At 43.5% G+C, this 20,164-nt stretch overlaps 2 protein-coding genes across 7 annotated transcripts in view; both read left to right on the top strand.

Annotated features, from left to right (window-relative positions):
* Positions 1-20,164, top strand: part of LOC139791314 (very long chain fatty acid elongase 4-like) — a 434,972-nt gene that overhangs the window by 14,492 nt on the left and 400,316 nt on the right. The window lies entirely within an intron of this gene.
* The window catches only part of LOC139791306 (potassium voltage-gated channel subfamily A member 5-like), a 30,209-nt gene continuing 16,160 nt past the window's right edge, over positions 6,116-20,164 (top strand). For 3 of the 4 annotated variants that reach the window (XM_071733386.1, XM_071733384.1, XM_071733383.1), the window contains exons 1-2: positions 6,116-9,760; positions 18,064-18,271. In XM_071733386.1, coding sequence (XP_071589487.1) covers positions 6,212-8,194 — 1,983 coding nt within the window. In that variant the 5' untranslated portion in view covers positions 6,116-6,211 and the 3' untranslated portion in view covers positions 8,195-9,760; positions 18,064-18,271. The remainder of the gene's footprint in view (positions 9,761-18,063; positions 18,272-20,164) is intronic. The other variant, XM_071733385.1, reaches the window with a different exon arrangement.

The raw sequence follows: 20,164 nt of genomic DNA, 5'->3' as shown, positions 1-20,164 counted from the left end.
AGCTTTTTGTCAGTGTGACTTCAATGGCTGTAGGATAAAAATGAAGTGTTTCCAGGTGGGTGATAAGGAGGGATCAAGTTTGCCCAGAAACACCATGCTTTGTGTACCAAAACAAATACTGGGATGGAGTACAGCCATTGCAAAAGCATTAATAAAAACAAAATTCAGTTGTGAGAGTATTTTCACGAGCAGTGAGCATAATACTGCACAGGTATATCTGAGTGGCTCTGCAGGTAGGTCTTGAACATTTATTTGTTCCTTCAGATTGCTCTCTTGCTTCATTCTTCTTGTCTTGTCTTCATTATTCTATTTTAAATTGGGTATCACAATCAGTACTGGCTACGTGGGGAACCCTGTTGAGACAAGAGCAAAAACCTGAGATTAGAGATAGGTGCTTCTGGAAATAAAAGAGAAAAAGGGCACAGAATGAGATTTCTGCTTTAAGATGAAGTCCCCTGAGTTAAAGGTTACATCAGAGTAATGCACTCTAAGTCAAAAGGGCTGGAAATGATAAATTGCAAGTTTGGATGATTCATGCTGTCTGGCAGAATCCAAAAGAGCTTTGAGGGCGAATTGAAAATATCCTGTCGCAGCTGGATTTATAAAAACCTCTGGGCCAAATGCTGAATCCACCAATAGCACTGACAAAGCCTGCAGATATCACTGGAAGCAAGATGGCACAGCTGTGTGAAAAACAGTGCACTCAGCTACACAGCCTGGCTTTCTCTGTGAGCAGACTGGAGTGTTATTCAAGCTTAGCAGATGACTTTTAAGGGCACAGTTGTGCATAAGTCCCCCTTACAACATGTGGGTCATTAGATGTTCTCAGAGTAGTTTACATTCACCATATGTAAAGCATAACACAAGTAGACTGTTTAAATGAATAAGCTTGATATCTGGCAGTGCTCAGCATCTTTCCTACTGTTGAAGTCAATGTAAATTATGGATGTTCTGATCAAATTACTTTTGAATTAATCAGATCATTTACTCAGTGCTTACTTTCTCACTGAGATAAATGAGAGGGACTCTCATTTTAATCAAAATAAAGTACAGAAAAGGAAATTAATTACTATTTAGTGTTTTTTTTCCATCAGTGTGTGATGGAAAGTTTCCAGAGGAACTTGGACTTAAAATTAGAAAGCCATATAAAATGCAGGAGCATGGCTGGATTTAAGGAGTGCTTTTTTTAAATATATATGTCTACTGTCAGGAAATATGGCAATGTGTTTTTGGTTTTTTAAAGGCAGCAGAATTATTCTAAATGAAACAAAACCAGGATACAGTAGATTGCTTCCCTCTAACACTACCAAAGCTCAGCTGACCCTATATATAAAACAGTGTGAATGTGCTGAATTCATTAATGAGTAACTTTATGGATTAGGCCTTGATAACTGGAGTGCTCACATCCAGATGTTTATTGTGATTTGTCAATGGCCTTGTACTTAATCCTCCTGAGCAGGAAATAAGAGTCTTTTCTCTGGGGTCTCCCTTGGGGACTGTGGCAGTCTCGCTCTCTGGCCTGAATCATCTCAACATAGGATCAGGCTGCTGAGGAATTAAACAAGTGGAGGAGGCATGGATTTGCCTTTAACCCCTTCGGTTTCCTCTCAGCTTCAGATTGACTTTCTCACCATCTGCCATGCTGGGAATGTTATTTAGTCACCACACAGAGAAATAAAAAAGTAATGTCATGCTGTAAGACACCTTTGTGGGTTCCCTGTCCACACAAAATGTGTCAAAACAGACATATCCAGTCCCACCACTACTGAGTGGGAGGGCTGTGGGCAGGTCATGCCTTTAGATGTTGATGTATGTTTCTCCACATCTCAGCATCATATATTTATTTTGGTGAGGCTGTAGTTCTGCAGCCATTGTCAGTGATAGAGATGGCCCAAGTGGGACTATTTGTAAAAAGAGTGGAGATCCCCAAGGTGTCCTTGGTCAGGTATTCTGGGTCATGTGTTTTGTGTGTATGTCTCTATGGGTTGGTTAGTGCAGCCTCTGCAGACTACTCCCATTGCTCGTTTCTCAACCTATAGGGCCCCACATGTGACAGGGTCACTTAAATCACTGTGTGGGAATGTCTCAAATGACAGCTCCAAGCAGTCGTACCACTGCCATTCCTGCTGCATCAGGGCACGTTTGGATACTGCTTTTCAGCTCATGACAGCTTTGGATCAGCCAGTTTTATCTGTCTTAGTACCCAAGAGCAAGGGGCAGCCAGTAAAAATCTGAAAGTGTATCAGAAGATTGGGAGCATTTACAGAAGTCTTGTATGTGCTGTACATGATAACACAGGTCTGAGCATGGATTTGTATTACTCATTCCCCTGGCATGATACTGCACAGGGCATGAGGATATGGTGCTTTTCTTCTTCCCATGGAGGGGCTGGTGAGGTAGTACTGGGGATTTAGACCTGTCTTTAGGTGAAAGACAAGAGAATCTGTAGCTTGGACAAGTGTTTCTCCTGAAAAACTTGAGTGAAACTTGTGTGAGCCTCTCATAGGTGCTATCTGGTAATGTAAGGGATCTTAAAAGAATCCCATCCAGGCAGCCCCTTGATGCTGCCTAACCAGGGCAGTCCTGTTTAGCCTGGGGAGAAAACCTGCAAATGAAGCTGTGGGATAAACCACTAGTGGTGCTGTGTGGAACAGATGGGAGAAAAAAAGCAGCATCCTAGTGAGAGGGGCTGACAACAGGCATTATAGCTGGGTTAGAAGAACTGAGTAGCAGTGGAATTGGGTGTGCTGGAGTGTATGGCACTGATCATACGTGTGCATGTGCTCAGGGTAGAAAATACTTTTTGCTAAGTCAGAAGCATGTGGACAAATAAATTCTTTGTCAGGGAGTGCCTGGCTAAAACATTAATAGCACATAATAATATTACTTCCCACTTCTCTGCATGTCATCCTTTCCAGTACCTTGGCTTTCTGCTGGTAGGACTCTTCAAGAAAGCATTCTGTCTTTTCACCACACTCCAAAAATTAGGGTTGCTAAATAAGAATTGTCCTTTGAAGTTACCTGCTTGAAGTAGATGTTTCTTCCCCCTTAATATCATCTCCTTACCCCTTCCTCCCGTCTTCCTTTGTACCTGCACTTGTAGAAACCATAACAGATTCTCAGAATTGTTAAAGCTGTGACGAAAGTAGTTGTATTCTACTGAAATACTAGTCAGAGCAGCTGTATTTTCCTGCTGTATTAATTAATAATGTGCATTTTCTTCATACGGTTTTCAGTGAGTCTTTCAGCAAGATGAGTGCGGGCAAGTTTTTTTCTTTACATTTTAGCATAATCCCATCTGCCTGCAAATTCAGGATGTGAACACTGCAACACAACATTTAGAAAGACTAGAAACTTGGGTTTTAATCAAGGAGGAATTTAGATTCAGCATAATCTCTCTGAGGCATCAGAGAAGTGCTGCTCCTTGTTGATGAAGGAACAGGGGAATGGATACAACCAGTTGAGAGCCAGTTAGGTCACTACCCCTCTATGCATTTTCTTCCTCTCTGTCCACTGCCCATCCTCAGCCTCCCCTTGGCTGTGTACCCAGGAGGATGACTGCCATAGCCCTGAGCAAGCTTATTGCACAGGGGAATTTTTGAAAGTGCCCTTAGTATTAAAAAGGGAACTGTGGGAAAAGGGTTGAGAGTGATGTGGGGGGTTTTTTGTTTGTTTTGTGTTTGTTTTTTTATTTTTTTTAATGAGGGTTGCTTGAAAGAGGAAAAGATAACTGGGATGGTTTGTTTTGTGTTTGGTTTTTTTGATTTTTTTTAATGAGGGTTGCTTGAAAGAGGAAAAGATAACTGGGATGGTTAGCGTGTGTATGTCCCTCTAGGGGGCCAGGGTTTATTCCCGGAGCCTGTGGGGATGTGCCTAATGCAGTGATAGGTCACTCAAATGCAGGGTCACTGCAAGCAAAAGCAAAACGTAACCCTTCTGGGAGGAGGTCTCTAGAAGAGGGTTTTGCAGATGGGGAGGAGGGCATAGATGTTCAAACACAAGCAGGAACACCAGGCTGAATGAAAAAAAAAAAAACAAAACAGAGGTGAGGGAGCAGGCACAGGTGGCAGCAAGTCATCTGCTTTGTGTTGTGTCACTGGTTATATTCATATGCAGATGAAAGCACAGTTGAGTGTCTGTGGATGCCTGAGACTGGCCACAGTTCCTGGGGTGCAAGTTATTAATATGGACTGGCATTGCCGCCAGGGGATCCAACCAAACTTATCTAGGGACACTGAAATAAATTATTTTTCCTGAGGCAGAGTTTGGAGGCAGAATATCTTGCATTAGAGGAGCTGACAGCTGGAAAAACAGTAATTTTCCAGTGTGCAGGCCCTTCCTCTGTTTATAATCCCTGACATGCACTGGCAACAGATCAGACGTTTCTGGTTGGAGTGCACAGGTGTGTCTGTATTAATTGTAGAGCCTGCTAATCCTAAAGGGTAGTATACAGCATTTTGCAGGTTTGATGCATTATTCCATTAAATAACTGTAAATCAAATGTCTGCTCTAGAAAATGTAACTTTGCTTCTTTGAATTACTTGTGTAAGGTGGTCCTTCATTGGCACAGTGGAAAAGCAGGTCAGTGATTCCGTGCTCTCAGATCTCAGAGGTAAATTATAGAACAGGACAACTGCATGAGCAAATCGTCACTTGCAGTAAACATTTATTGTAATCATGATTTTCTATTTTGACACTTTTTTTCCCCCTTTTTAATCTTTGGGTATATTTCATTGAGATAAACTTTTAAATTAGATGAAAACACATGGATTGCAGTGAATCTAGGCAAACTATTTGATGGAGCTTTGAGTACTACCACAAGGATTCAGTGAAAATGTCACAGCAGTGAAGCCAACTGGAAAGCAAAATGTTTTTTTTTTTTCATTCAATTTAATATTTTCTCTACTTGATTTTTTAGAAACCTTGACACTTCAGAAGAGTGGTACAGATATGTGTGTGCTTTAATACTACAGTATCTGTACACATATTAAGTAATAACCCTGCAGAGCTTGAATAGAAGAGTTAATAGTTTGAATATAGAAAATAAGATCTTAGCATTGCTTGTATAACTGAACTGTAATCAGAGTAAAACTGCATTGTGTAAAATTGATTCAGTTCCTTTTCTCAAATAAAATGTGCACCTACTGAAATGTATCAGCCTTGGACGTGGATTCTATCCATCCTAGGGAAATCCATCTGCTCTTTTGCAGATGCTAACATGAAGGTAGTCTGGTAGAAATGTTGTCGTTTGCTGCCTTCAGAAACACCTTTTGTAGCTGCACCAATTTCATGATAAACCAGTGGGAAAATGGGTGGAGGGGGGATAAAGCAAAGCAGAGAAAAAAAAAAAAACAGTCCCTTCCTTTGTTCTCATGACTCTGGGGAGTTGGGAGGGGGGACGCCGGGAATCCCCGGGGCTCTCTCGATGGTGATTGTCCTTGTTAGGTGAGTGGGGGTTTACAGCCCGACCTCCCCCCAGCTCAATCCCTTTAGCTAGTAATCCACGCGTGGGGGCCGCACCATAATCCGCTGCAGCGGGGGAGGGCGGCGGGCCGGCCGTCGTGGGGCTGGACAGCCGGCGGGGTCCCCCGACGCCCCACGGGGCAGAGGCCGCCCGCTGCCCTCTCCCTCCCCACCCCGGGCACAGCTTCTCAAGCGGCCCCGCCACCCCTGCGCCCGCCTGCCGGCTGCCCAGGAGCGGTCCCCGCCGCGAAACCCCGCGGTCCCCCGGCGCGGCGGTTCGGCGGCACCTGTGAGCATCCCGCAGCCGCCGCTCCGCCGGGAGCCGCCGCGCTCCTCTGGGGCGAAATCCGCTGCCGGCAGCGCGTTCCTGCCCTGGTGCGGAGCCCCTTCGCGGGGCGGGGCGGGGCAGGGCGGGGCGGGGGGGGATGCCGTACCGCGGCGGCCCAGGGGAGGCTGCCACCGCCAGCACGGGGGCGCGGAGGAGAAGGGATTCTCTTTGACGTCAAACGACCATAATATAATGATGGCTCGTTCATATCCGGGTCCCCGGGAGGCTCCCCCGGGCCGCGCTCGGCCGCTCGCCGGCGCGCAGTGAGGCGGGGGCGGGCAGGGCAGGGTAGGGCAGGGCAGGGCAGGGCAGGGCAGGGCGGCCGCCCGGAGGTGGCCGGCGGCGGCGGCAGCGGCGGCGGGGCGGCGAGCGCAGCATGCCCGTCTCCTCAGTCGCGCCTGCCTCCTGCCGCCGCTGCCCATGGAGATCGCGCTGGTGACTCTGGAGAACGGCGGCGCCACGGCCATCGAGGGCGGCGAGGATGCCGCGGTCGGCGGCGGTAGCGCCCGAGCCCGGTGGCGGGGCGACTTGCTCCATATCGCCGGCTCCGCCGCCGCCGCCGCCGCGCCGCGGCTGAGCGACGGCAAGGAAGGCGACCCGCCACAGCCACCACCACCGGCACCGCCACAGCCACCGCCACTGCCAGCGCCACAGCCGCCGCCGCTGTCGGCGGACGAGGAGCGGGAGCAGCAGCCGCCGGACCCCCGGGGAGGCGGCGAGAGGCGCCGCAGCAGCGCGAGCAGCTCCAACGGCCCGGCGCGCGGAGCACCCCCCGTGCCGCCCCAACCGCCGGCGCGACCCCCGCTCCCCGGTGCGGCGGTGGAGCTGGGACCCCCGGAGGAAGGGGGACACCGCCGGGGCATGGCCATGGCGGCGGCCGGCGAGGAGGAAGAGGAGGAGGAGGAGGGGGAGGCGGCGGTGGTGGCAGCCAGCCGGGCCACCATGCACCACCAGCGGGTGCTGATCAACATTTCGGGGCTGCGCTTTGAGACCCAGCTGGGCACCCTCAGCCAGTTCCCCGACACGCTGCTGGGGGATCCGGATAAACGGATGCGCTACTTCGACCCGCTCCGCAACGAGTACTTCTTTGACCGGAACCGGCCCAGCTTCGACGCCATCCTCTATTTCTACCAGTCCGGGGGCAAGCTCCGCCGGCCCGTCAATGTCTCCATCGATGTCTTCGCCGATGAGATCCGCTTCTACCAACTGGGCGAGGAGGCCATGGAGCGTTTCCGGGAGGACGAGGGCTTCATCAAAGAGGAGGAGAAGCCCCTGCCCCTCAATGAGTTCCAGCGCCAGGTCTGGCTCATCTTTGAGTATCCTGAAAGCTCCGGCTCAGCCCGGGCCATTGCCATCGTCTCTGTGCTGGTCATCCTGATCTCCATCATCACTTTCTGCCTGGAGACTCTGCCAGAATTCAGGGACGAGAGGGAAATTCCTGTGCCTCTGCCCCCACAAAGTGGAGGTTTGAATGGCACGACTGGGGACGCCCTGCCCGTGCAGCCACCCAGTAGCCTTTCTGACCCCTTCTTCATCGTTGAGACCACCTGTGTGATCTGGTTCACCTTTGAACTCCTCGTCCGCTTCTTTGCCTGCCCCAGCAAGCCCGAGTTCTCCCGCAACATCATGAACATCATTGACATTGTGGCCATCATCCCCTACTTCATCACCCTGGGCACCGAGCTGGCCCATGAGCAGCAGCAGCCTGGGACTGGCAGCAGCAATGGGGGTGGGGGCCAGCAGCAAGCCATGTCCCTCGCCATCCTCAGAGTAATTCGCTTGGTCAGGGTCTTCAGGATCTTCAAGCTCTCCAGGCACTCCAAGGGTTTACAGATCTTGGGACAGACTTTGAAAGCCAGCATGAGGGAGCTTGGTCTCCTCATCTTCTTCCTCTTCATTGGGGTGATCCTCTTCTCCAGTGCTGTCTACTTTGCTGAAGCTGATGACCCCGAGTCGCATTTCTCCAGCATCCCTGATGCTTTCTGGTGGGCAGTGGTCACCATGACTACTGTGGGCTATGGGGATATGCGACCTGTCACAGTGGGGGGCAAGATTGTGGGCTCCTTGTGTGCCATCGCAGGTGTGCTCACCATCGCCCTGCCTGTCCCTGTCATTGTGTCCAACTTCAACTACTTCTACCACCGAGAGACTGATCATGAAGAGCACACTGTCCTCAAAGATGAACACAGTAGTGCTCAGGGCAGCACAGCAGGGGAAGATACAAAGAGAAGATCCAGTAGAAACTCTCTGAACAAATCTGTTGTGCACTTGGAAAACAGTGAGGGGTTCAACAATGACACCAGCTCCTTAGAGAAAACCAATATCAAAGCTAAAAGTAATGTAGACCTCAGAAAATCTCTGTATGCTTTCTGTCTGGACACCAATAGAGAAACAGACCTGTAAGGATAGAACAGAGTTAGAGTTCAGAGGTGCAGAAGGATTTGCTGCTGTCAGAAACTTCCTCCTATAATTATTCTTTTGGTACCAGTTAGTTGTTTTTTGTTTTGTTTCAGGTTTTTGTGTTTTGTTTTTTTTTTTAAACAGGCTGTTTTTTATAAATTGATCACTGTCCTGAGCAGTCCTCCAGGAATACATGTTTTTGTGTTCTTTTTCCATGACACAAAGGGTCACCTATTTTTAAAATAGACTAAGAATAAGCTACGCTCCATGATGCAGGAGCTGGTAAATTATAATCTAATTTGTAGAAACCTGTTTTAGCAAATGGCTGTTGGTTTTAAATGGGTTATATGTAACCAATTCAATTGCTCCAACTTTAGTATTAAAGAGCTGAAAGATTTGGGAGCTGTGTATGAGGAGAATGAATGGACTTGGGGGGAGGGGGTGGGTGGAGGTTGAGGTTTTTTTGTACTGTAGTTTCAATCTGAAATGGTTCCAATATATTTTGTACCTGTATAATTGTATTTATGGTTGAGAGGGGATTTTTTATTCCTGTGAAATGCAACATCATTAAAGCACTAGCAACATTAGCAAATCAGCACTTTCAGAGTTTTCCACTTGTGATCAGTACAGATCTGGTTATCTAATTTGTGAAGTGAATTTGGTGCTTTTAATCCTACAGCAGAAAACTTTTATTGTCATTGTTATGTTAGTTTCTTGTGAGCCTTAAATTATTAAATATTGTGGATATACTTCTTTATAAATAGTTTCACTAATTATCTTACTGTTTCAGAATTTCTAAATAATTCAGTCTTGTGAGTACTGTCCCCATTCAAAAAACTGTATGTGCAGCTTTTTTTTTTTTTTTTTTTTTTTTTTGTAGTACAGTTCTATACATTTGTTATATGTTTGAGACTGAAAAAACCCAAACTGTCTGATGTTACTGGTTTTAATCCAAGTGCACAACAGATCGAAAACATGAGGGAGTGGATAGATGCAACAAAAAAAAAAAGTAGAATATGAGTGCAGTATCTGCAAAAACTATTTTCATTGTAGACTCTGGGTTCCTTTGGTGTGTGTATCAGTCACTTCATGTATCCATACCATTTGTGTACACAGTTCACTGTTTTTAATTATCACAGACTGGAAACAGACGGCACTTGAAGAGTCTAACATGGCATGCAGTGCTGCTTAAATAACCATTGCCTGGCTTGTATTTTGGACTCGGATGGAAAGCTTTGTATTTCATCAAAACACATCCTTGTTTTTTTTATTTAAAAAAAAAAACAAAACAAAACCCAACCTTTTCAGTGCTGTGGATTTTACAGTTAAGATATTGTTGACAGATGAATGACACGTTATCTTCATCCTGATAAGACAGCGCTGTACAGCTTACTAGTGAAGACTGCCACCAAGTTGCTTCTTTACTTAAAGAGCTGTTATCAATTTTCTTGCAAAGGACATCTCTGCCCCTCAAACTTCTGTTTTATTACTGAAGGATGTTCCATGCCTTTACCATATGCAGTGGCACAAGAGTAGCAGAAAGAGAAGTTTTGACTGTCAACGCTCAAGGTTTGTTTCTAACATTTTCTAATGCAACTAAATAAATACTAAATCAGGATGATCATTTATGCAAATACCTTTGATATATGTACTCTGATAAATTTAAATCAGCTTTGCAAAATAGCATTCTGTTATTTCAGATACCAATTATCCTTATGCATCCCTTACCATGCTGTTTAATGATAATGGCCCAGTGCATGGTGGTTTTCTTTCCTATTCAGTAAAACCAGCCTGGTAAGTGACAAGCAAGGAGTATTTTTTTCATGTTTGGTGGAAAGAATTGTCACGTAGAGCTCTGCTTAAAACCCAGAGGTAACAGGGAAAGAGGCTGTATCTGATAATAGAGAACAGGATTTATCACATTAATTTTAGCTGTTGATTTCTTGGTTGGTTTGCTCATTTATTTAGATGAGGAATGGTGCTATAATATGCCGAGAAACTGTCTGCAACAAGACAGGCAGACAAAGTGCCCAATCCAGCTGCACTCCAGCCACGGGCAGATCTGCTGTTTGCTTTAATGGGAGTTTTTGCATCCAGGTGAGGTTCAGGATTAGTCTTTTGGTGAGACTGAGTATGAAATGAAACAAAAAAGTGATATAAGTGCCTGTTGCACATGCTGAATTGTAGATTGTTGATGGATTTACAGGGAAGTTTTTTTGCTCAGACAAATAATTTTGTTTACTTTAAGTGATTAAATCCATGTGACTCACCTGAATAAGTACCAAACAATGCAGTGAATGATTCAGGAACAAATTTTGCTTGTGTCTTCCTCTAACTAGTACCCCCACCTTCCTGAGGACTATATTTTCTAGTTTGCTTTTCCAGTGGTGCATCGTGCTGAATTAGACATTCAGCTCAGAGGAGGGGCAACATGTATGTACAGTACTTTGTTTCATACTAATGGACAGGACTTTTGGATATTAATGATCTGAGTTATAGCAGGTATATAATTCTTATACTAATTACTGCAATTAGTGGAGTAACAGGGGTATAAAACTGATGTAGGTGAAAGCAGATAAGAGCTATGGGGATTGGGTTGAGCTGATCTTAAAAGCCCATTGCTGATGGAAAGAGAAGGCCTTGTCTTCTAGTTTTCTTCTCCCATTGTGTACCCTTTTGTTGCTACCCTGAACTGGTTCTGTACTTGTGAAAATGTATGTGCAAGGGCTGCCTTCTCTTCCAAGAGCTGCTTGAGCACACTAATCTGGCAGAAAATCCAATGCAGCAACAAGCAGATCTTTCTCTGACAAATTAGTAAATTGGAAAGCACGAGTGCCAGAGCCAGTGCAAGGAAGGGATGTGGAAAGTCAGTGGTGCAGGGAAGTGGGGAAGCAGAAGAGAGTCAAATCCTCACTCTTCAGTGTCAGTGAACTCTTAGATTATCACAATTGCTTGTTGAATCTGCTACGGTGTTTGCAGAGATACCACGGGACTTGGTCTTGCAAGGTGCAGGCATCCTTTATGTTCCAACTGAAGCCAGTTTGCAAAATTCAGCTCTGGATTCCCAGCGTATATTTCCTGCTATAATTGAGATCAGGTTTTGTCCTAGTCAAGATCAAGCTCTATGAGAGCAAAAAACCCTGATTACTGCACAGGGTTCTGTACTCCTTAACCTTCAGTTTGAATATGCTGTGTTTTTCCACAGTAAAACAACAGAACTTCCCAATAAAAAGCAAACCAATTATTCTCAAAATATGATTGAAAATATTTGTTTGGCTTTGTTTTCTAAATAGTTGCCAAGCACAGTTCAGGCAAACTCAGCTTTGACACCTTCTTTACGAGGATGCATAAGTTCTGTTGGCTTATAAGGCAGTAAAGTATTTGCTTTCTAATGAGAGATTGGTGCCAGACACTGAGTAATACGACCAGAAACATGGCTAGATCAGAATTCAGCAAAGCAATTAGTGTGGGCTCAGCTTTAAGCACATGCTTAAGTAAAGCATTGTTCATCAGGTATTTTAGATGCATCGGTTGTACCGTGCTGAAACCTTAGAGCCATCAGTTCCCATTAGACTTGAGTGCAAATATTTTGGTACCTGGTATAGTTTGTGAGCCTGAAAACAAGTGGTGCTGTAGGACGTTGTAATCAGCACACCAGATTCCTACAAAAAAAAGGCTGCCTATTCCTGCAGCTGCTACTCATCAGAGCAGTCCTACTGACAAGATCAGTTGCAAACTGAGTACCAGGACTGTCTGCATGAAGAACTGCAAAAACATCTGTTCCTGGGATACAAACGGTGAAGAAACCTCCTAATGTGCTGATGCAAATTTCTGCCACAAAAAGTATGAGAGAAAGAAAGAACCAAATCACTGTAAGAAAGCTCCTGTAAAAGTGAAATGGGAAGACAGTGTAGCCTATGTATTCCAATTCTAGGCTCATTACAAGAAGGAAATCTGTCTGAACCATTATTGATTTTATGTTAGTTGACCTGGAATGAAAAACATGCTGAATAAAACCTCTGTGGAGTATCAGAAGCCACAGGATATCAGAGTTTAATGAATAGCAAATCATTGCAAGCATAAAAAGAAAAACCAACAAAACCAAACCAAGCCTTTTTTTTTGCCTCTTTTGACTAAGAGCTACATCATAGAAGATTTCTCACCCCAGACATGCCTATATGCCATAGTGACTACTGGCTTGTTTTGTGAAGGACAGGAAATGCATTACCTTCCCATTCTTCCATTCTGGAGATGCTGAAGTGAAGCTTCTTTCAGGTCACTGGTAACGTAAGTTTAGTTTGCTTAGCCTGGCCTCAAGGGGAGCCTGCATTCCCATTTTACTTTTCCATCATTCTAAAAAATTATAAAACAGTAACTAGCCAGTTATGTAACCCCATTCATCTCCTAGTGCTTTATGAACAATAGTGCAGTGATCTTACAAACATGGTAAAGAAAAGGCTGTGGAAGGGAAGATAGAGCCTTTCAAAGGAGAGAGCAATAGAAGAGGCACAAAAATGAGTGGGCTTGGCTGGACTGGGATATCTAAAATGTGACATCTGAAGGCGGGAGGGAAGGGGGGACAGAGATTCACCCTGTGGTCTTCTTTCTGGTCCCTTGCAAGACTCTTGGTGGCTCTGTGGGCAAGGGCTGTATGCCAGCAGCTGTGCACTGTGACCCATCTGCTGGGGTCAGTGAACACAGAGGGAGAGTTAATGCTGCTTTGAACAGCACGAACAAATCCCTTTTTTGTGTGCTCTTTTTATTTAGGCTCTGTAAGGAGAAAATGGCACTCCTGATGGCTGTTCCTTGGCCTCTCATAGAATCATAGAATTGGCTAGGTTGGAAGGGACCTCAGAGATCATCAAGTCCAACCCTTGATCCACTACTGCTGCAGTTACCAGACCATGGCACTGAGTGCCACATCCAGTCTCTTTTTAAATATCTCCAGGGATGGAGAATCCACCACTTCCCTGGGCAGCCCATTCCAATGCTTGATCACCCTCTCGGTAAAGAAATTCTTTCTAATGTCCAACCTAAACCCTCATGGTGCAAACACCACTGTTCTGGTGGTGGTGGTGGTGATGGGGGCTCTTGCTTAGCAGCACAATGTGCAGTGCTCTCAAATAGCTTCCTTTCTCCACACAGCTGTTCACATCTTGTTAGGTACTGAAAAAAATATCAGTGGGCTTTCAGTCTTACAGAAGATCCATATGTACAGAAAAAGCCTTATTTTTCTGAAATATATCAGAGCAGCTAGTTCTAGGTAAAGCAGGAAGACCATTTAATGGCACATGACAATGCTACTCAGCCATAGTGATGAATGTAGCTACCTGGCTGAGATTTGTACAGGTCATTTGGTAAGATGTCATGACCAGTAATAAAATCTGACAAGGTCCTGCTGGCAGATTGCAGCCAGGCTTAGGGAATAACAAAAGGAGGGCTATAATGACCTAACTAAGATTTTGACTTTTCTACTTGTCCATTGATGGGATCAGGATGTTGTATGAGAGTGTGCTGGAGAGATCTCACTGATAATGATCCTGTTCAGGTGAGAGGGGCAGAAAGGAACCCATGAGATAAAGCTTTTACAGCATCTGCCTGCCTTTGGTGCAGCATTAGACTGTCATTGTGTGACCATGGGTTTCACTAACCTCCCTCTATAGGCTAGTTTAGCTATAAAATATTTAAAAAATTAAATAAAAAACATGCAAGCAATCAGAATCTTTTTTCCACAATCATTCTGCCAAGGCTTATGTTACATTCACCACCACCAAATATTTTTTAGAACATGCTATTTAGTGGTTTTGTATCTTTTGTAAGATTTGGGGGTTTTGGTGTGTTTTTTTTTGTTTTTTCCCCCCCTTGCTTTGTTGCTGTATGTATTAATTGCTCCCCAGTTCTCCTCATCTGTTTGTTAAGTTTCTGCTGCTTTTGCCTTAATTTGGGACCTAGGGGAGCTGATAGTCTTCAGTGAACCTGGGTAATGCTGTCTGATGTCAATGTATCAATTCATGGTAGGAATAAACACAGCAATTCTCCAGTAACTATCTGTGAGTCCATTAGACAGAACCATTCCCCATGTTTGGGGAATGATTCTGTCATCTTTGTGTCATGAAACTTTGCAGAAAATGTGGGTATGGTATCATTAAAATCCTATGAACTAAGAAGCTTAATCTTAATTGGAACAGGAAAAAAGTAAAGCTCATAACAATATGACTAAATAATTAATTGAAATTAGAAGTCACAAATAGTAATATCAACCTGTTTGATGAAAAAGAACATCATTCATACACAATTAGCATATCTATTGCAGTGTTTTCTCTCTTCTGTAATCTAGTAATTTAGTGCCCTTATTTAGGATTTTTTGATTCCCAGGTATCTGTACTGTATTTTTACCAGGACTGAAAAAGATGAAACCAGAGGCAGACACAGAGCTGTTGTGAACCACTGCATTGAAGATGCCTTGTTTACCTGGAAGCATTTTTTTCCTTTCTCAGTAATATCAGTTGATGCCATAAAACCTTGTTTCTCTTTTCATAAGTCCTGCAAGTAGGCATGTTTTTATATTTAGCATAGCTTTGTTGGCATCACCTGAGGATGGAATCCAGCAACTACAACTCCATGTTCTCACCACTGTATCAGCACTAACTCATTTTTGTCCCCCACTGTTGTAAATGCAGGGGACTTGAGTCTGAGCTTCTACCAACTTGTGTGCCACTTCCCTTGGACCTTTCAGCTCAGCTGCCCTCTGTAAGGGAGCCACAATTTTTTGCCAATGTGGTGAGTTGGACTCAGCAAAGAGTTTGCCATTCTGTACTCTAAAACCTCACTCCAGGCCACAATGAACAGGTAGCCCAGTTTAGGATTAGATTTGTATTGCCAGCTTTGGGGCTTTCTTTGGGAACTTTGTGCTAGGGTCAGCCATCTTGTTCTCATTGATGCTTAGGTGAATCCAAACCAGCCCTGTTAAAATCCAGTGGCTCTGACAGCAATTTTATTTCTGTTGTTTTGATAGAGATACAACATCCTTTGTTTTCAGTGAATTTTTTCTTAAATGACTTAGTGTGACATGAAAATGATGTTACCCTTTTTTTAATTATTTTGAATGCTATTTGAATTCTCAGCAAATTGGCCCAATTTTCAGAAATTACCAGATCTAGTAGTATAATTAATAACCTTCCTAGTTGGCAATGAAGTGTTATCTTTAGAGCATGGGCTTCCTAGTGAATATCATCTATCTATATGATTATTGCAGAATTCAAAATATTCCAGATAGAATTTAAAATTTACCAAATGTAACCTTCACAATCTCTTCTGCATAAATAATTTGCTCATGTTTGCTGTCATCAGGAGGATGCTTCCAAAGAACTCAGTTCAGGTTGTAACACTAGTCTGACATGTAGAAGACACAAAGAAAAAGATATCACATTTTTTTGTTTCTGCGTGCCACGAAAACTGCCATATGTGGTCTTGTGGAAACAGCTTTTTAAGCAGTTGAGGATAATTGCCTTTTCATTTGTACATTCTATGTTGTTTTCTTCTCTATGGTTGGTGCCACCTATTGCAGTCCTTCTCACATAAGTTATGGCTCAGACTTGGGGTTCCCCACTCTTCACTGATATTATTTGAGAAGATGCAGATCCAGGAGGAAGAGTCACTTCTGAAAATCACAGTGATTTGCATTTTTGCATTCTCTTCCAACTCCAAATATCTTGGTTTAGGGTCACCCTGGTTTATACCCTTTGGATTACCCTGCTCACTTTTCATTTTTATCACACGGTGTAATTGCTAGTGATAGCAATGATGAGCACAAAGCAGTAAGTGGCAGAGCTGTCCTGCTGCTGTATGTAGTAGATGTGATGAGTACTGCTGAGCATTCTAGAGTTTCCTCCCTTCAGTTTGGGGTAGATGTGTTGCTAGAAGTGTTTGTGTTAAAATTGACACAGGAAAAGCATATTGCTAGAGAAGCCACCTTCAATGCAAATCAGTAATAATTCTTCTCTCGAGAGGGTGATAATTCTGCTCTTACCCAGTTTTCTGAGGAAGCCAGTTTGGAGATAAGTGGTGTTGAAATAGATGTTCTCTTCTGTCAGATTGTGTTTTTAACCCCAGCCAGGCAGTGGTGGTTTTCATGTCCTCTGTTTCCTGTAGGTGAAGGCTACAATGAAACCTTGCAGCTCTTCTCATGAGAATCCAATTGCATAATAAATGCAGTTGCACTATAAATACTCATATTCAGTGTTGCAGTTTGTATGAACAAACTGGAGGATGAGATGCAATGCAAATATACTAGATTGGTAGCACAGCTGTCTCAGCATCTGAGGTCAGTACAGGGACCAGAGGTTGGTAATGTTAAAATGCCTTCCTTTGTATGATTGCATTTCAATGGTGCTGTTGTTGCACTTGGTAATTCCCCCAGAAAAATCTCAGAAGTCCATTTCAGAGTTTTCTTTGCTGTCTTCAGAGTTATTAGGGATTAGTTAGAGTCTATCATACTTAATTCTTTCAAGCAAATTCAACATATTTTAAACCTCTTCTGTCTCCTCTTCCTCAGCCTCCTCCCTGTTTCATTGTAAGTAGAAATGCATGTGATCTGGGGAGGAAAGCTGAAATTTGAATTATTTCAGTGATGTTGCCTTATAATTTTCTTTCTGTCTTGTTTAAAATTATTTGAAAATCTGAGGGGGAGTACTTGAGGAAAGGCTTTAATGAGAATTTGCACAGCGTATTTTATGTGTTCCTTAGTTCAGAAAGCAATACAGTTTTCAAGGCAGTTCCGCATAAGTGGCTTACTTAAAGACAAGAAAGGTTATTGTGAAAATACATGTTGTTATTTTATCATTTTGCAATTAATTCTAGAAGTCTTAGATTTCCTAATCCTAGATCCTAGATTAGGAAATACAAACTTTAATGTTCTGAGAAATTTTGGCCACACAAGAGAGGATGCAAAGAAACAGTCAGTCTAGGGGGTGACAGATTGTCCAGGGAAGGAATACCCTCTGGCTAAAGTTTAGCCACTGGGCTTTGAAACAGGCAGCATTCCTCCAGCCAAATAAGAATCAGATGGAAGAGCTGGAGTGCACAGCTGAGATATCAGGGCATTGGTTTAAGAAAGGGGTGGTGACTCCCAGAATTGTTCCTGGATTTCAGCTACTGGGCAAAACACCTATGCAACATCTCTGAGGATCATATTTTAGAAATCTGTTCAGTGCTTTGAAAGAAAGGATGCAGGTGCCTGTCTTTAGGAGTTGACGCTAAAATGTCAAAGCAAAGCAGCTATTGGCATCTTCCTGCATTCCTGGTGGAGTAAATGCCAGTAAGTGGAAAAATTTTGTTCAGGTTCCCATAACTCACTTTTCTCGTATGGTATCTCTAAAAGATCTGTTCTTTGGGTCAAGATGCTAACTCTAGTGTCTCTGATGCCAGTGTGTTGAATATTTTAGAGATGCCCCAAACCTCCCTGTGGGTAAAACCTCTGTAGCCAAGGCATTTCAATCTGGATTTCTCCGGAGCTAAACACTGGTTCTTCACTGGCTCTACCTATCCTCTTTGGCTCATGAAGCACAGAGGAGCACCATTAGATATGCTTGGCTCACTCACATGTAATAGTTGCAATAGGTAAACAGTTGGAGTAATGCTAAATAATATTATTATTAAACAATGGGAAGAAGTAATTTCTTATTTTCTAATATTTTCTAATGTTAATAATTCTAATTCTAAATCTAATAATTTCTTATTAGAGGATAACTGGTTTTCTTGCTTGGTCTGATAGTTTTACTCTGAGAGCAGAGTTCATTTGAGTGCATGAGTATTCACAAGCTTGTCCTTGTTGGGTTTTGGAGGATTTAATTTTTTTTTCCATAAAATTTTAGCTATCTTCCTGACATTCTGAACTGAAACCATCTTAAGCAGGTGCTGGAAGAATACCAGGGGATGAAAGAAAAATCTTGATGCATACTGATAATGGAGCAGAGGCTGAGGAGTGTAGAATTTTGGAGCATGAGAGAGAAATCCCTCTGGAAGGTTTGGAAACACTGTGCATTTCAAAATGGAATTTAAACTTCTTGCGAGGAAAACGAGGTAGGTTCTGTTCTTAATGAGGAAGCTGCATATTCACTCAGGAGGAGATGTGAATTCCTATGGACATCCTGGCTGCATCTGTATTAGAAAATGAAATGTGCCTAGGACTGTTCCCTGGCACTGAGGCCATTTGGCCTGCAGCAGCTTGTTCTTAGACTTTTAGACTCTCCCTCTCAAACAAGGTGGCTGGAGGCAGGCTGCCTAATGGGCTCAGTTCCTGACATGTGCTGATTTCTACATTGTCACTGCACTGTATTTGGTGAGAGCTCTCTGGTACAGACTAAGAAGTGTGACCAGGAGCTTTTTACTGTATAGCTGATTGTGATTAATTGCCTGGGAACATTCCCTCAAACTCTTTAACTGACAAGTGTGTGTGTTACTCAGGCTTCTACTCAGGCTTGAGAAGTGTGTTCTGCTTTGATGCTACATGGCATCTTGCCCTCAGGCAATTTCTTGGAGTATCTTAAAAGCTTTTAAACTTTTCCCTTATTTCCTTAAACAATATTTTATTTTTATAAATAAAAAATGTATTTATTTTTTACTGGAGCCTTTATTCATTGAGAACAATTATTTCTGCAGAAATTTGTTCTCATCTGATTCTGCTTCCATCTGAACTCATGCATATGCAACTGTATTAAAAGTCACCACACATAACCCTGACTTTTCTAAATGCAAATGGAGGAGCCCAAGTGAATTTTACAGTGAGAGCAGGATATTGTTGCTTTGCTTTTTGGCTGACTGGTTTTCCTGTTTGCACAGGCCTAGTGTAGGCTATACCTGGTGTTTCACTGCATCTTGTAATTCTACTTCAGAACAGTTGAGGCCCTGGTGACCAAGCACATCCCCTGTTCTTGCTAACCAAAGGGCTGCACTGGAAAATAACTGGAAATTGAAAACAAACAAACCCAACAAAGAAGGAGGTGGGGAGACACTCCTAGCTGCATGCAAAGAAATTCAGGCAGGATGAGATCTGTGGAGGTGTCACTGAGGTCAGGCTCTTTCCCAAAGAGATGGTCAGCCCCACCTGAGCAATCTTCTGTAAATGTTTTCCTAGCCTGTACCTGATTTGGATAAGGTCCTTCTGTGTTGATCCATAGTGTTTACACTATGGTTAAGTTGCATATATGTTAAAAGGAAAATTTGATCCTTAACTATTTGCAACCTGAAAGGGGAGTCATAGGGCTCAAAACAAATGTGTGTCCTATGAGGACTGCCAGCTTCCAAATAGCTTTGGACTTCTCTAAATCCATTTATATAGCCTCAGAGTAATGTGCACGCAAGTTAAGGACTGGTCTGAAAGGATCACTGATCTTTCCTTATAAAGCATTGTGGTTTGGGATGTAAATTGGAAGCAAAACTATTACAAGCACATCTAGCTGTATTACTTCTTCTAGTGCTGTAGAAACCATGGACTGCACAGCACAAGCAGAGGGTGAACTACCACAAGAATTCTTCTGTAACTTCAAGGTGAATTTATATGCCAGCAGTTGCTCTGCTGCAGTCACCAGGAACCAGACCTTCAGTCAAGTTCAGTCAGACTGAGAAGAGTGTATGTCTACTTCTAGAAGTAAACTTCCACTTGAAATCCTTTCTGTTGCTGGAATTCGTAGATCCTGACAGCTCTATTTGCAATAATTGAAGATGTTAATATTGTCAACCACCCTAGCAAGTGGGTGAGAAGCACTCCCTCCTGGAGGGACCACAAAGGACAGGTGAACCTACCAATGGAATTTCATTTTTTAGTTTTTGTATACACAAAAATCCCATATAATCTTCTACTGAACATAGTCCTTGTACTAATGATTCAGTTTACTCCTTTACCATCCTTCAGTAGGAGTGGCAGGACAAGACTTCTGAGCACTGAAGGCCTGTTTGATGTTGGCAAATGTTCTG

This window comes from Heliangelus exortis, chromosome 1 (assembly GCF_036169615.1).
Source record: "Heliangelus exortis chromosome 1, bHelExo1.hap1, whole genome shotgun sequence".
NCBI classification, from domain to species: domain Eukaryota; kingdom Metazoa; phylum Chordata; class Aves; order Apodiformes; family Trochilidae; genus Heliangelus; species Heliangelus exortis.
The sequence above is the reverse complement of the archived record's forward strand: the minus strand, read 5'-3'. Positions and strand labels throughout refer to the sequence as shown.